This window comes from Lissotriton vulgaris, chromosome 2_1 (genome assembly GCF_964263255.1).
Source record: "Lissotriton vulgaris chromosome 2_1, aLisVul1.2, whole genome shotgun sequence".
NCBI classification, from domain to species: domain Eukaryota; kingdom Metazoa; phylum Chordata; class Amphibia; order Caudata; family Salamandridae; genus Lissotriton; species Lissotriton vulgaris.
The window spans coordinates 527,341,725-527,354,604 of NC_141687.1; the positions used below are offsets into that span (position 1 = coordinate 527,341,725).

At 45.4% G+C, this 12,880-nt stretch overlaps 1 protein-coding gene across 3 annotated transcripts in view; it reads left to right on the forward strand.

The window, feature by feature from the left end:
- KCTD18 (potassium channel tetramerization domain containing 18) overlaps positions 1–12,880 on the forward strand; it is a 317,171-nt gene that overhangs the window by 239,515 nt on the left and 64,776 nt on the right. For all 3 annotated transcript variants that reach the window (XM_086955463.1, XM_086955462.1, XM_086955461.1), the window contains exon 7: positions 7,970–8,072. In XM_086955463.1, the coding sequence (XP_086811589.1) occupies positions 7,970–8,072 (103 nt within the window). The remainder of the gene's footprint in view (positions 1–7,969; positions 8,073–12,880) is intronic.

Here is a 12,880-nt window from a genome sequence, read left to right on the forward strand (position 1 = left end):
ACCCTCTGTGGCTTGGCTGATGTCTCTGCCCTGCACTGTGAAAGGAGAGGAGGAATCATGTCACCAGAGTGCTCCGGAGCTGTATCTTCCATCCCCTGTGCTAGCTCCACCTCCTATGGGGCGTCTGATGTCTCTGCCCTGCACAGTGAAAGGAAGAAGAGAGTCATGTAAACAAAGTGCTCAGGAACTGGTTTGGACTAGGCAGAGGCCTCTCTGCCTTCAGAGAACAAAGGATTTTGGGGTATAAATATTGGGACCCTGATCCCAAGAAATCAGATTACTTCTGGACAAGAAACCTTTCTGCCAAGGAGAAGAACCAAGGAAGCTGCAGGAGTTGTACTGCCCCTCTGCCAGTGTGGTGTTTGCTTGGTTGGCCTGCAGTTTGCTTCATTGCCAAGGGAGAGGAGAAGGAACTTTGTAAGGACTTTCATCTACAGAATATTCTCCAAGGGCTTGAACTGTGCTTGCCTCCTGCTGAAGTCTCAGGGACAAAAGACTTCACCTCCAGCTCCCTCTTGAATTTCCTTGCTGGGAATTCTGACTCCAGTCACTTGCGTCGCTGGGAGCTGGAAGCGCGACGCATCGAGAAGAAGCGTGTCGCTGCCGCAGCTGAAATCATCACAATGCCAGAGAAGCGAGCATTCGTCGCATCTCCCTGGAAGCGTGTGTTCATCGAAGCTGCCTCCGTCGCATCACCGGAGAAGCGTGACTCCATCGAGAGAGTCGCCATCGCATCACCGGAGAAACGTGTCGCAGGGCCTGTTGCGACTCCAAAGTACAGAGTCGTCGCATCGTCATCGCATCATCATCATATCACCGCAGGCCGAGAATCTACGCATCACCTCTGCACCGGTAAGGCTCACGACGAGTCCCCTGCTGTACGCAAACATTGAGAAAGGACTCGACCGCTCCCCCAGGTCACGGAACCGACGCATCCCCCCTTTTGCGAGCCTTTTGTTCACTTTGCGTTACGCATCCAGGTACTTTGTTGAGAACTTTGTCTCATTTACCATCAACTTGAACTAAGAGACTTCATCTTTTAAGTAATCTTAAGTGTAGTATTGTGGATTTTTGTCGTTTGTGGTCATGTGTTTAAGTCTATATAAAGAATACTTATTTTTATAAAACCTGTGTTGTGTCCATCTGTAGTGTTTTCACTGTTCTACTGTGTATATTCACAAATGCTTAACACACTGCCTCTGAGTTAAGCCTGTCTGCTCGTGCCAAGCTACCAAGGGGGTGAGCAAGGGTTATTAAGGAATGTAATCCCCTTATCCTGACTTAGAAGTAAGGGTCCCTATTTGGACAAAGGTGAATACCATTGCAACTAGAGACCCCCAGATCTAACAAATAGCAATTTATCTTTCTCTGCGCCAGGAAATGGCATCTATGGTCCGCCCAGGACGCAGTCTCTGTAGTTGGTGCTCAACAATTTGATCCGAATCGATATCTCCGTTTAGAATTGTTCCTTTTCGGGCGGTACCTTTGTGAGCCCTGCGACATTTGAGAAGAGTCAGATTCCAGTGGTGGCGGTGTATGTGGCCGAAGATGGGACCTCTCGTCCGCCCAGGCAAAAACTGCCTCTGGTGTATCAAAGAAGAAAGTTTTGGAGTTAAAGGCAGTGCGCATTCTGGCCACAGCCACATGTGCTGAATATTGAGCTCTCTGAGACTATGCTTAGCGGCCATGAAAGATTGACTTTGCTCCTGCACCAGCCTAGTATAGTCCGGGAAGACCATGACGTGGCGCAAATCAAACAGCTTGTGTTCTGGCAACCTGCCATTTAGTGTCCCGACCGGCGTAGTTCAATAAACGAACGATTACTGGCCTTGGGTTCTCCCCTAGAGGGGGTTTCTTCGTGAGCGCCCGATGTGCCCTTTCCACGACGAAGCATGTGGACACCCTTTCCTCAGGCAACAGTGACGGAAGCCAATTAGTGATGAAGCGGACCATTGAGGTACCCTCGCAGCCCTCCGGAAGGCCCACAAAGCGCAGGTTATTGCAGCGGGCGCAGCCCCCGTGTCTTCCACTCTTGAGGCCATCTCCTGGGCCACCATTGCCAATTTGTTCACCTTCTTTTGGAGAGTCAATACTTGATCTTCGACTGTTGAGACTCGGGTTTATGCCTCAGTAATTCGGTCGACCGCATTCCGGAGATCCTGTCGCAGCAGGGAGACTTCAGACCCTACCGCTCCAATTTTGGCATCCAGGGCGTGATTCCATAATGGCAGCCAGGAGTGCCGATTTATTGGTCGTCATTCCACCAGGATCTCCCACAGGGGGCAGTCGTGTATTGGTCAAGGGTACTTTGTTTAGGGCCGGCACCACCCTGCTTATCTTTGCTCATGATGATCGGGGATGTTCTTCTGGCTACCTGACTGCAGGGCTGGCATCCACGCATTTCATTAGTGTCTATCTCTCTTCACAATGTTACTGCAGCTCACCGTTCTTCCTATTTGCGTCGGGGGGGATAGCCCTATGGGCTGGACCTCATGGACTCCGGACCCTCTTGTCAAGAGAGATGCGGGCGACCCTGCCTCTGAAACATCCACAGGGGATCACGCTGCCGCAGCAGGCCGGGGGGAGGGGGTGGTGGGGAAGAGGGGTGGGGGGGTTTGGGGGGGGGGGGCTCGCAGGCCGGCCAAACCTCTATGGACCCCGGTATGGTGCCCTCCTGCTCCTCCGCTGTGCAGGATTTCAGTAAGGTGGGGTGTTGCTGGGATAAAGGACGAGGAAGTAGGGTGTTTACCTCTTACCCCGTACCTCTCACTGGATCAGTGTACTAGTGACCCAAGTGGGGCCCCGCACTAACCGCCCCTTCGATCACTGCCTCGCCGCTTCCCTTCCTTGGGGCTCACAAGGCTCACCCCTACTGGATTTGGTTGTGCTGCCCCTAGGCCACAGTGACATTAGGGCATTGCTCTCTATGCAGTGTGTGGCCGCGCACCACGCCTCCGAGGAATTTGCTCGGCCGGCCACGCCCTCGCAGCTGTGATCCCCAGGGTCTAGAAGCTCCCAGTCGGGTCCTCAATTGACAGGACGCACCCTCGTGTGGCGGGGGCTCCCGGTGAACACTGCACTTGTGGCCGATTGGGCCCGCCGAGCACCCGCCTCTATGGAAGCTGCGGGTCCCCTCCCTCCCCCCCGATCGCAACGGCCACACCACTATTCCGGCTTGCCTTCGAGGGTCATCAACGTCCTTCCCCACGTCTTTGGCCTCACCTCGGCCGCTGGATGATTTCAGAGGCGGGTGCTGCATCAGTTGGCCTGGATCTGTGCTGTGTTGTGATCCGTGCCGCACGCTACTCGTGATTGATCTTCAGCATGTCCACTCTCCGGCCGCTTGCCGATACGTCCTGGCCTCAGGGAGGGTTTATTCGTTCTGCTTAGGGCAGGATGTAAGACGGATTAATTGTTTTATCGAGTGGGCGAGCCTCGTAAGAGTGCGTCCGCCATGTTGGCTGCCCAAGCCACGCCCCCCTTAAATCTACCTTTTGATTAAGAGCATCTCTTTGGTCTTTTGGTAGACCCTTCCTTAGAGAAGATGAAGGACACAGACGTTGGAAAATCTAATGGTGCCCTACAGTCCCCATCCAATCGGTGTTCTTTTCGTCGCTCCTTCTACAAGGGGCGCTCCAAAAGCATACCCACAGACATTACCACAACATCGTATAGAGGCAGCAGTCAATCACCCTCTTCAAGAGGTTGCTTTCAAGGCGGATTTAAAGGCAATAATGGAAAGGGAAGAGGTAAGGTACCACACCCGCACCGCCCCCTCAACAAACAGTGACTTGCCTCCTCTTCCCTGATCATTCCACACCTGTCGGGGACGTCTCTCTCAATTCCTCCCCATCTGGCATAAGCCTTCAGACAAATGGGTACTAGGAATTATCCAATCTGGTTATTGCCTGGAGCTTACCAACAAGCACCCAAACATACCTCCACGTTCACACAAAATGTCCACAGCACATACACCTCCTCAAACAGGAAGTTCACTCTCTTCTGCAAAATAAAGCTATTGAGCCCATACCTTTATAATATCAAGGATCCGGCATGTACTCCCTATACTTTCTAATACCCAAAAAGGAAGGCTCTCTCAGGCCTATACTTGAGCCCCGAGAGTTAAATCTATATATTCCCTCAGATCACTTTCACATGGTAACACGTCAACAAGTGCTCCCACTCCTACAGCAAGGCGACTTTATGTCTACTCTAGACTTAAATGACGCATACTTCCATACTCCAATACATCCCACTAATTGCAAATATCTCAGGTTTGTGGTAGCGGGACAACACTACCAGTTCAAAGTGCTTCCATTCGGAGTCACCACTGCTCCCAGAGTATTCACCAAATGTCTTGCAGTAGTTGCTGCTCACTTGCGAAGACAACATATTCATGTCTTCCCATACTTAGACAATTGGCTCATCAAAGCCAGTTCTTACCCAAAGTGTCTCCAGTACACTCAAATAACAGTACAGTTAACTGCACAATCTCGGGTTCACAGTAAATGTGTGAAGTCCCATCTACAACACGCAAACATACTTAGGAGTCACTCTCTAATTTCACAGCTTCTGCGCAACCAGTCATTACCAGCTCGAGTATATATGCAACTATTGGGAATGATGGCGTATTGCATCATGATAGTTTCCCATGCAAGACTTCACATGCGTTCCCTTCAAGAAGGCTTAGCACATCAATAGAATCAGTTTCAGGGTCAATTATCACATCTGGTGGTGTTAGACGGCCGCACCAATCACTCTCTGCAGTGATGGAATCCACAAAATCTATCCAAAGGGCAGCCCTTCATTGACCCAGTTCCACAGACCGTGCTAACAGCAGACGCATCACTCACTGGTTGGGGAGCTCATCTCCAGACTCACACCATACTAGGTTTGTGGAGTCAAAAGCAAAAGCAGCTTCATATAAAGCATCTATAGCTGCTAGCAGTATTTCTAGCACTCAAAGCCTTCCAGACTCGGCTTGCAGGCAAAACTGTCCAGATATGCACTGACAACATGACCGCAATGTATTACATACAGAATCAAGGGGGGAACACACACTCTCCAGCTGTCAAGCCTTGCACAAGTCATTTGGAGTTGGGCCTTACATCAAAAAATTAATCTTCTGGCAGAACACCTCCCAGGAGTAAACAATCAGATCGCAGATCTTCTCAGCAAGCAGAGACAACTATATTCACAGGTTGGAATTTCACTCTCCGGTTCTCCTCCCATTCTTTCAAATTGTTTTTTTTCTCAGATAGATCTGTTCTCAACACACCAAAACGCAAAATACCAAAACGCAAAATGCCCAAACTTCACCTCCAAATATCCACACCCATTGTCCAGAGGCAATGCACTATGGATGAACTGGTCAGGGATATTTGCCTACGCTCTCTGCCTCTCCCACTCAATCCACTAGTGGTTCGGAAGCTCAGACAAACATCCCCTCACACTGATCCTAGTAGCTCCCACATGGGCCAATCAACCTTGGCTCACTACCCTGCTGAAGCCCTTAGTAGGTCCTCATCAAAAACTACATCCAGTCTCCTCACACAGAGCCATGGAAAGATGAAACAACCAGACCCCAAAGATCTCAACCATGCGATCTGGCACCTGAAGACCTAGTTTGGCTATCCGAAGCTTCCACCAGACTGTATGAATATCATTAAAGAGGCCAGAAGGCCTACCACAAGGGCTTGCTACACAGCTAATTGGAAGCGGTTTGTTATATATTGTAATAACAACCATATCAACCCGTTAGATGCTTCCATTCAAAATATAATTTGTTATTTACTACACTTACAGCAGTCAGGAATAGCTTACACATCCAAACTCTTGCATTTCGCTGCAATAGCTGCATACCTTCAAAATAGACCGCATCGTTCCCTTTTCAGAGTACCCATTATCAAGGCTTTTATGGAAGGACTCAAATGAGTTATTCTACCAAGGCTTCCACCTGCTCTAGTGTGGAACCTTAACATTGTCCTTACCAAACTAATGGGTCCACCCTTCGAGCCATTGCACAAATGTGAACTGCAATGTCTCACTTGGAAAGTTGCTTTTCTCATTGCTATTAAATCACTGAGGAGAGTGGGTGAGCTTCAGGCACTAACCATGGAGGGACCATTTTGTCAAGTCCACCAAAACAAAGTGGTCCTTCGCACTAACCCCAAATTCCTACCCAAGGTGGTATCTGCCTTTAACATCAATCAATCTGTTGAATTGCTGGTGTTCTTTCCTGAACCAGATTCAGCGGCAAAACTAGCTGTACACACATTAGATGTTAAACGAGCATTATTGTATTACATAGAAAGAACAAAACCATTTTGTAAAACTAAACAGCTCTTTGTGGATTTTTGCTCCATCACACAAGGGCAGACCTATTTTTAAATCCGGTATTGCTCGATGGATAGTTAAACGTACTCAAACATGCTATGCAAAAGCAAAGAGGACTTTGCGAATACTCCCTAGAGCGCATCCCACCTGCAAACTAGGGGTTACTATGGATTTCTTAGGAAAAATCCCCACAGCTGACGTCTGTAAACCTGCAACATGGTCTACACCGCACACATTCACCAAGCACTCTTGTGTAGATGCGTTAGCGAGACAACAAGCTAATGCAGGCAAACAGTACTTAGAACTCTTTCAGACAACTGCAACAGCTTCAGGTTAGCCACCGCTTTGGGAGAATACTGCTGTATAGTCTATGCAAAGCATATGATCTACAGCTCACATGTCTCGAACGGATAATGCTACTTACCCAGTAAGCATCTGTTCTTGGCATGTCGAACTATAGATTCACAATGCTCCCACCTGCCTTCCCGGGTTCCTATACCTGTTGCAGCTATCTCTTACTTTATGTACATATGCATGGACATCTCTATTCTACTCTTATGGACTCCTTTCCAACCCTCTGCTGGTGGAGTCGATGTCCATGAGCACTATCACCGAAAGGAGGCGTCACCTACCTTGTGACTGAAAAGACTTCTATGAAGAAAAACAAAGTGCAAACATCCAGACCCAACACTAGATGGCAGGAGCATGCAAAGCATGTGAATCTACAGCTCTACATGCCAAGAACAGCTGCTTACTGGGTAAGTAACATTATCCTTACAATCGGGGCTGGGAAAAAGCAGTATGTGCACAAAAATGGTACAAAATCATGTGTTAATTAACCTAACCCTCTCTCTCTCTCACAGGCTGCAATGGCGCTGAGAAAAAATCCGACAACGGGTGGGGTGGGAACAGGGCGGGAGACGGGAATGATTTCAGAGCACAACCGGGCGAGTGAGTTTGTTCATTTCGGCAGCCGCGCATAACTAAAGAATTGAGCAGCTGCTTTTCTCAAACCTGAAGGTGCCCCGCGCACATCTTAAAAGCCTTGCAGGAAAGTTGTGTCTGCAGTCGGACAAAATAATTAATGAAAATAGTGCTCTCTGACTAAATAAACATACTGTGTAACCACACAAGTAAATTGTCCAGTCCTCATGGGAGGTTACAAATGCATACAAGGCGTTAATATGGAGGGACTGACAAGTTTATTAATGAATCACAAGCAACCATTTAGAAACGACAGAAACCAATTGGAAAGGGCGCAGCTTCAAGTCAATACCCAATACAGCAGGCCTCGCAGAGCTGCTCATGTGCTGCCCAGGCTCGACCTAAAAAGGTCTATTTATAAAACATATTTTAGCCACATTGCAAACCATCTGCACTGCTGTACAGCAGGGCTACAAAAGACTGCCAACACTAATGGCTCTCATAGGTGAGACCCATTGGCTTTGCCAATACTTGTTACATTAAGGAGGTTAATGTAGGAGATGAGTAAAGAATAAAGGGGTGGGTGAGTAGCGAATATTAAAGTGGATTCCTATCTCAGTAGAATATGTTTAATTTGAATCTGTTAAGTTTTTGTTGCATACTAAGTTGCAGTTGTTCTTGTTTGCTATAAATTGTCTTTTAAATGTAGGTGTCAGCTATTGGCGTGTGCCACAGGAAATGATTGAGTGTTGGACGCTGGAGGAGAGATCTCTGCAAGGGAATCCTGACCACATGCCTGCAGTCCAAAGAAGGTATGCATATGCTGGATGTGGAAAGCGCCGTACTTTTTAGAAAATGAGAATTGTCTGTGTAGAAGCACTTTGTTATACGTTATGCCACCATGCCCTAATAATTAGGAAATATTAAGGGATATGGGTCAACGAGGGGAGCCCATAGATTATGCAGTATTTTGTAGTAACTTCCTATTGCAGTCAGTGCTGTTTGCTAATTATTTTGAAGCTTCATTGTATCTAAATATCGGGGGGGAATCTTATGAAATAGTAAGTAACTAGTGAGGTGGTATCAAGATCGCTTAGACTGAGGTCGAGAGTCTTCTCCGATCACAACCAGTTTCTTTGATTTCATTTTGCAGTTTATGCTAAATGAACGGTTAAGGTTATTATATTTATGATCATGTGCAACCAAACATGCAGTGAAAAGTAAATACATTTCTCACAATTATGAATACTAGTCTAGATAACGACATTCCTCGGGTCTTTTCTACTTAGAACCTCGATAAACATTTGTCACAGATATTAACATTTATCCTAAATTAACACAGATGTTACTTAATCTGGGTTGTTTCTACACAAGACACAATGTTTTCTTGGATTGCAGATAACATTTGCCAAGACAGGATTACCTATAAGGTCCCCTAGACTCTCATTGTTATGCATTATATTCACTGAGTAAGGTGGTCATTTTTTACACACTGAATTTATCAACCTACCTCAAATATTTTGAGGGATTCGGGGCATATGGGATATCTTAATGGATTGTAAGATTGTATTTTTTTAATAATAAACTGTTGATTTTTAACACTGGTGAAGATTATAGTTTTTAACTAATGTTGTGAATTGTACACAGGGTTCCTACACTGACTGTTGGCCTCTATTGAGTTACTGTATGTTGACTTAAGAAATATAATTTTGTCTCTGAAAGCGTAGATATCCCCCAAGTCCCCTTGGCTGGGTCATCTTACGCCTTAGGGTATACCCCCAACGTCTAGGGACGTTCTGCTTGTTTTTCCATACTTGCTAACCCGGTCCCTTACTGGTTCTTAGGGTACCTCCCTCCTTGTGTTGTGAGAATATAAAAAACTTCCAACTAAAGTGAGTGTCACCATACATTACATTTACCACCATGGTCAATTCAATAAATACTTTATTTCGGATATATTTCAATCCATAAAAGTACACAAGTAAAATACAGTAGACATTTCATAGTTAAAATCACGGTTACTAAAAGACAAATGATACATATTACATTAATGAGTAAGTAGGCGAAATCATAATTAAAGTGCAAATGGTACTGAATTTACAATAAGATGCATAAGTTCATCATCCATCAGAGGTATATAGTCACTCCTCTAGGCACTTTCTCAATTTAACAGTTAATTTTAAGAATTCTATCACATGAAGAACACTATCACTGTGCAAAAGCTGTAGATACATAAGTGCTGGTCTTATTTGATTAAAATTTAGTTTCTTTAAAAGGGTAACAAGGTAACGTTTTCGTGGGTATTCATAAAACTTACATAAAAATATAAAATGCAGCATATCCTGTGGAGACTTCCCGTCGCAGCCACAGGGAGCAGCAGTTTTATTAAAAATGTCCGACTTAGGTCTGATTAAAAGATGCTGAAAAATGTTGAACCTGAACCTCGTCAGCAGAAATTTTTCATGAGAAGTAAAGGAGCATGTTAGATATAATTCCATAGTATCACAGGTTTTTAACATGACATATTTCCTAACATTAGGTTTCATGAGCTCAACCTCTTCTCTTTGGGCCCTCCTATCCATATAAAAAGCCTGCTTAATTGCTGCCACATCACCCTTTAATATCCCACTGGGGTTTTCAAACAGGTTCAGATATCCAAGCTTCAGGAACTGAGATTTCAGGTATTTTAACCAGGGCACAAACATTGCATTATCATGAGATACAAGGTCTTTTACAATCAGGTGGGTTAGCGGGATGTCTTGATTTAGCCATAATTTTACCCAGCATGTCAGTGGTCTTAGCGCAAGTATGTCCGATAGGTACTGACTTCCCAGTTCTTCGTGTACCGCTAGGTTCGATGTACTAGCTGGGACACAAAGCAGACGCTTTAAGAAATTATTTTCAGTGACCTGTAGCTGTTCACCACTTACATAGCCCCATATCTCACTGCCATAGACAGCGGTAGCTATCGATTTAGCATTATAGAGTTTCATCATAGCAGTATTTGGCTTTTTCCCCAATTTAGTGGCAAAGTTAAAGATAGAGGCATTTACCCTTGTCATTTCCCCTTTCTTTCTTGCCACGTGTGGGGCCCAACTGAGCTTTGTGTCAAATAAAACACCAAGATATGAGAATGTAAGAGTGATGGGGATCAGGGCATCATCTAGTTTAAAAATGAAGTTCTTTTTTGGTTGACGGCCAACATGCATTATATAAGATTTGGAATTGTTGACCAAAAGGTCTCTATTAGTCATAAAGTTATTAAAAGCATTCAGAAGTGCCTGGAGACCCTTTTCCGTTCTCGAAATTAAAACCGCATCATCTGCATATAAAAGTACAGGAATACCCCGCCTGCCAACTCTAGGGCAGTCTGATTTTACCTCCTGTAGTGCGGCATCTAAGTCATTAATGTAAAAATTAAAAAGAAATGGGGCCAGGATGCAGCCTTGACGCACTCCCTTTTTAATGTTAAAATTACCAGTGGTTTCCCCTTTAGTTGAGAACCTAACATTAGCTCTGGTGTCACTGTGCAGGTCCACCAAAAAATCCACAATCCCTCTGTCCACACCTTTCTCCCTCATGGTCTGCCACAGCCTTCCCCTGTTAACACAGTCGAAGGCCGATGACAGATCCATGAAGGCAAGGAGTACGGCTCCCTTCTGCACGACAGTATATTTGCTCAATATGAGGAACAGGTTGAGGCACTGTGTTATAGTGGAACGGCCCTCACAAAAGCCATATTGGGAACTGGACATAATGTTATTATCAGCTGTCCAACTTGATAAGCGCTGCAGTAAGATTCTCCCCATAATCTTGACCATAGAGTCTATTAGTGATATTGGACGATCGCAAAGGGGGCTGCCCTTGTCTCCTTTCTTAAATACAGGAACAATTGTTGACAATCCCCAGGACAAGGGACAACCCAATATAGCGGCAGCATTAAATACAGCTACCAGGATAGGTGCCCAAAAACCTGGATCTGATTTGTAAAGATCCGGTGGAATTCCATCAGGTCCAGGGGCTTTCTTTGCTGTGAGACCCTCTATGGCATCCATTACCTCGCTTTTATCAAATTTAATTTTACATCCCCTGACATAGGGTAAAGCATCAACTGTTACAGGGTTCGCTGAATAATACAGTTTTTTAAAATGAAGTTCCCACTCCTCCTTAGTTATGCAGCAGTCTAGTCCATCCCCCGGTTCTTCTGCCAAGAACGGTCTTTTAACTAGCGCCCAAAATTTGGTGCTACAATTTAAGGTGGAGGGGTCAAGTATTTCATCCCAGGCCTCTCTTCTTAAAAACTCCTTACGGGATGCGATGACAGCCTTATATTCTTTTCTGCACAATTTTACACCTTCCCGATTTCTCGGGGTGGTTGACAAAGCAAACCTAAGTTTGCGTGCAGCTTTAGTACAGTCGTGGTTAAACCACCTAGGACCCCCTTTCACCAAGTTCTTAAGGGGGACTGACAGTAGTTCTGACACCTTCTCCGATAAGTTTTGATAAGCAGCTAGGACCTGCCTAGGATCTCCCCCCTCAAGGGTACAGTTTTTAATATCCTCAGTGCATTTTTCAGCGATATTTTTATAGAGAAGATCCGGGGTGACCATTGACCATTTAAGTCGCCTCCTCCCATCTGTTGTGCACAGCCTGCCTGTGCTACAGCTCTGGTTTCCCTTTTTAACCCAGGGTCCCTTTAGACAGATTGTTAGAGGATTATGGTCACTGAATTCACTTAGCTCAATGCTGAACGAATCCAGAAAAATCTGCATCGTCAGAGAAACTAACATATGATCTATAAAGGTGCCCCTGCCATGCCCTATGAAAGTAGGAATATCAAAGCATTTTAACGGGTCCCTGAGTGTCATAGCCAATGAGAGGTCAAAGTTGTTCAACAGGTCATTACATAATTCCCCCTCCACAGTATGTTCCATTTGTAGGCCTCCCATACGTTCACAATGCAACTCTGTTAGGCATTTCTTCAGTGGGTCACCGCAAGGATGCACATTAAAATCCCCCATGATCATAAGATTATGACCAAGATCTTTCGAAAAAGTAGTAATAAAAGAATTCAATACAGAAATTTGATTAGAGCCTGCACTATCATGAATTGCATTATAAAAATTCACAAAACCAGCCCGACAGTTTTCTCCATATAGAACTAGGCCCATCACTCCGGTGTGCTGTGATTCAATTCTACTCATTTTACATGGTATTAAAATAGAAACAAAAATTACAAGTCCCCCCCCCTTTGGCCTACCCCTTATTGATGGAGTAGCTGGCACATAGAAGGCCTTGTACCCTTCCAGATGGAGATCACACCCCACCAACCAAGTTTCTTGTAGACAGATGATCTTAAATTGCTTAATGTAATTAACCCAATTTCCATCAGCCATTTTGGCAGCCAAGCCTGCAATATTCCATGAAACAACATAACAACCTGATGCTATATCCTGTGGGTTCTCTGTGTGTGTATAGGTTCACCTGAAGCCACAGCGCCCTGAGCCGCAGGTACCTCACACATCTCAAGTCCAGACAGGGCTTCATACCTGTTCTGTGTGTTAACATTAGACCCATGGTGATAGCGTCCAACGCTATTAATCCTATTGTAGGTTTCATT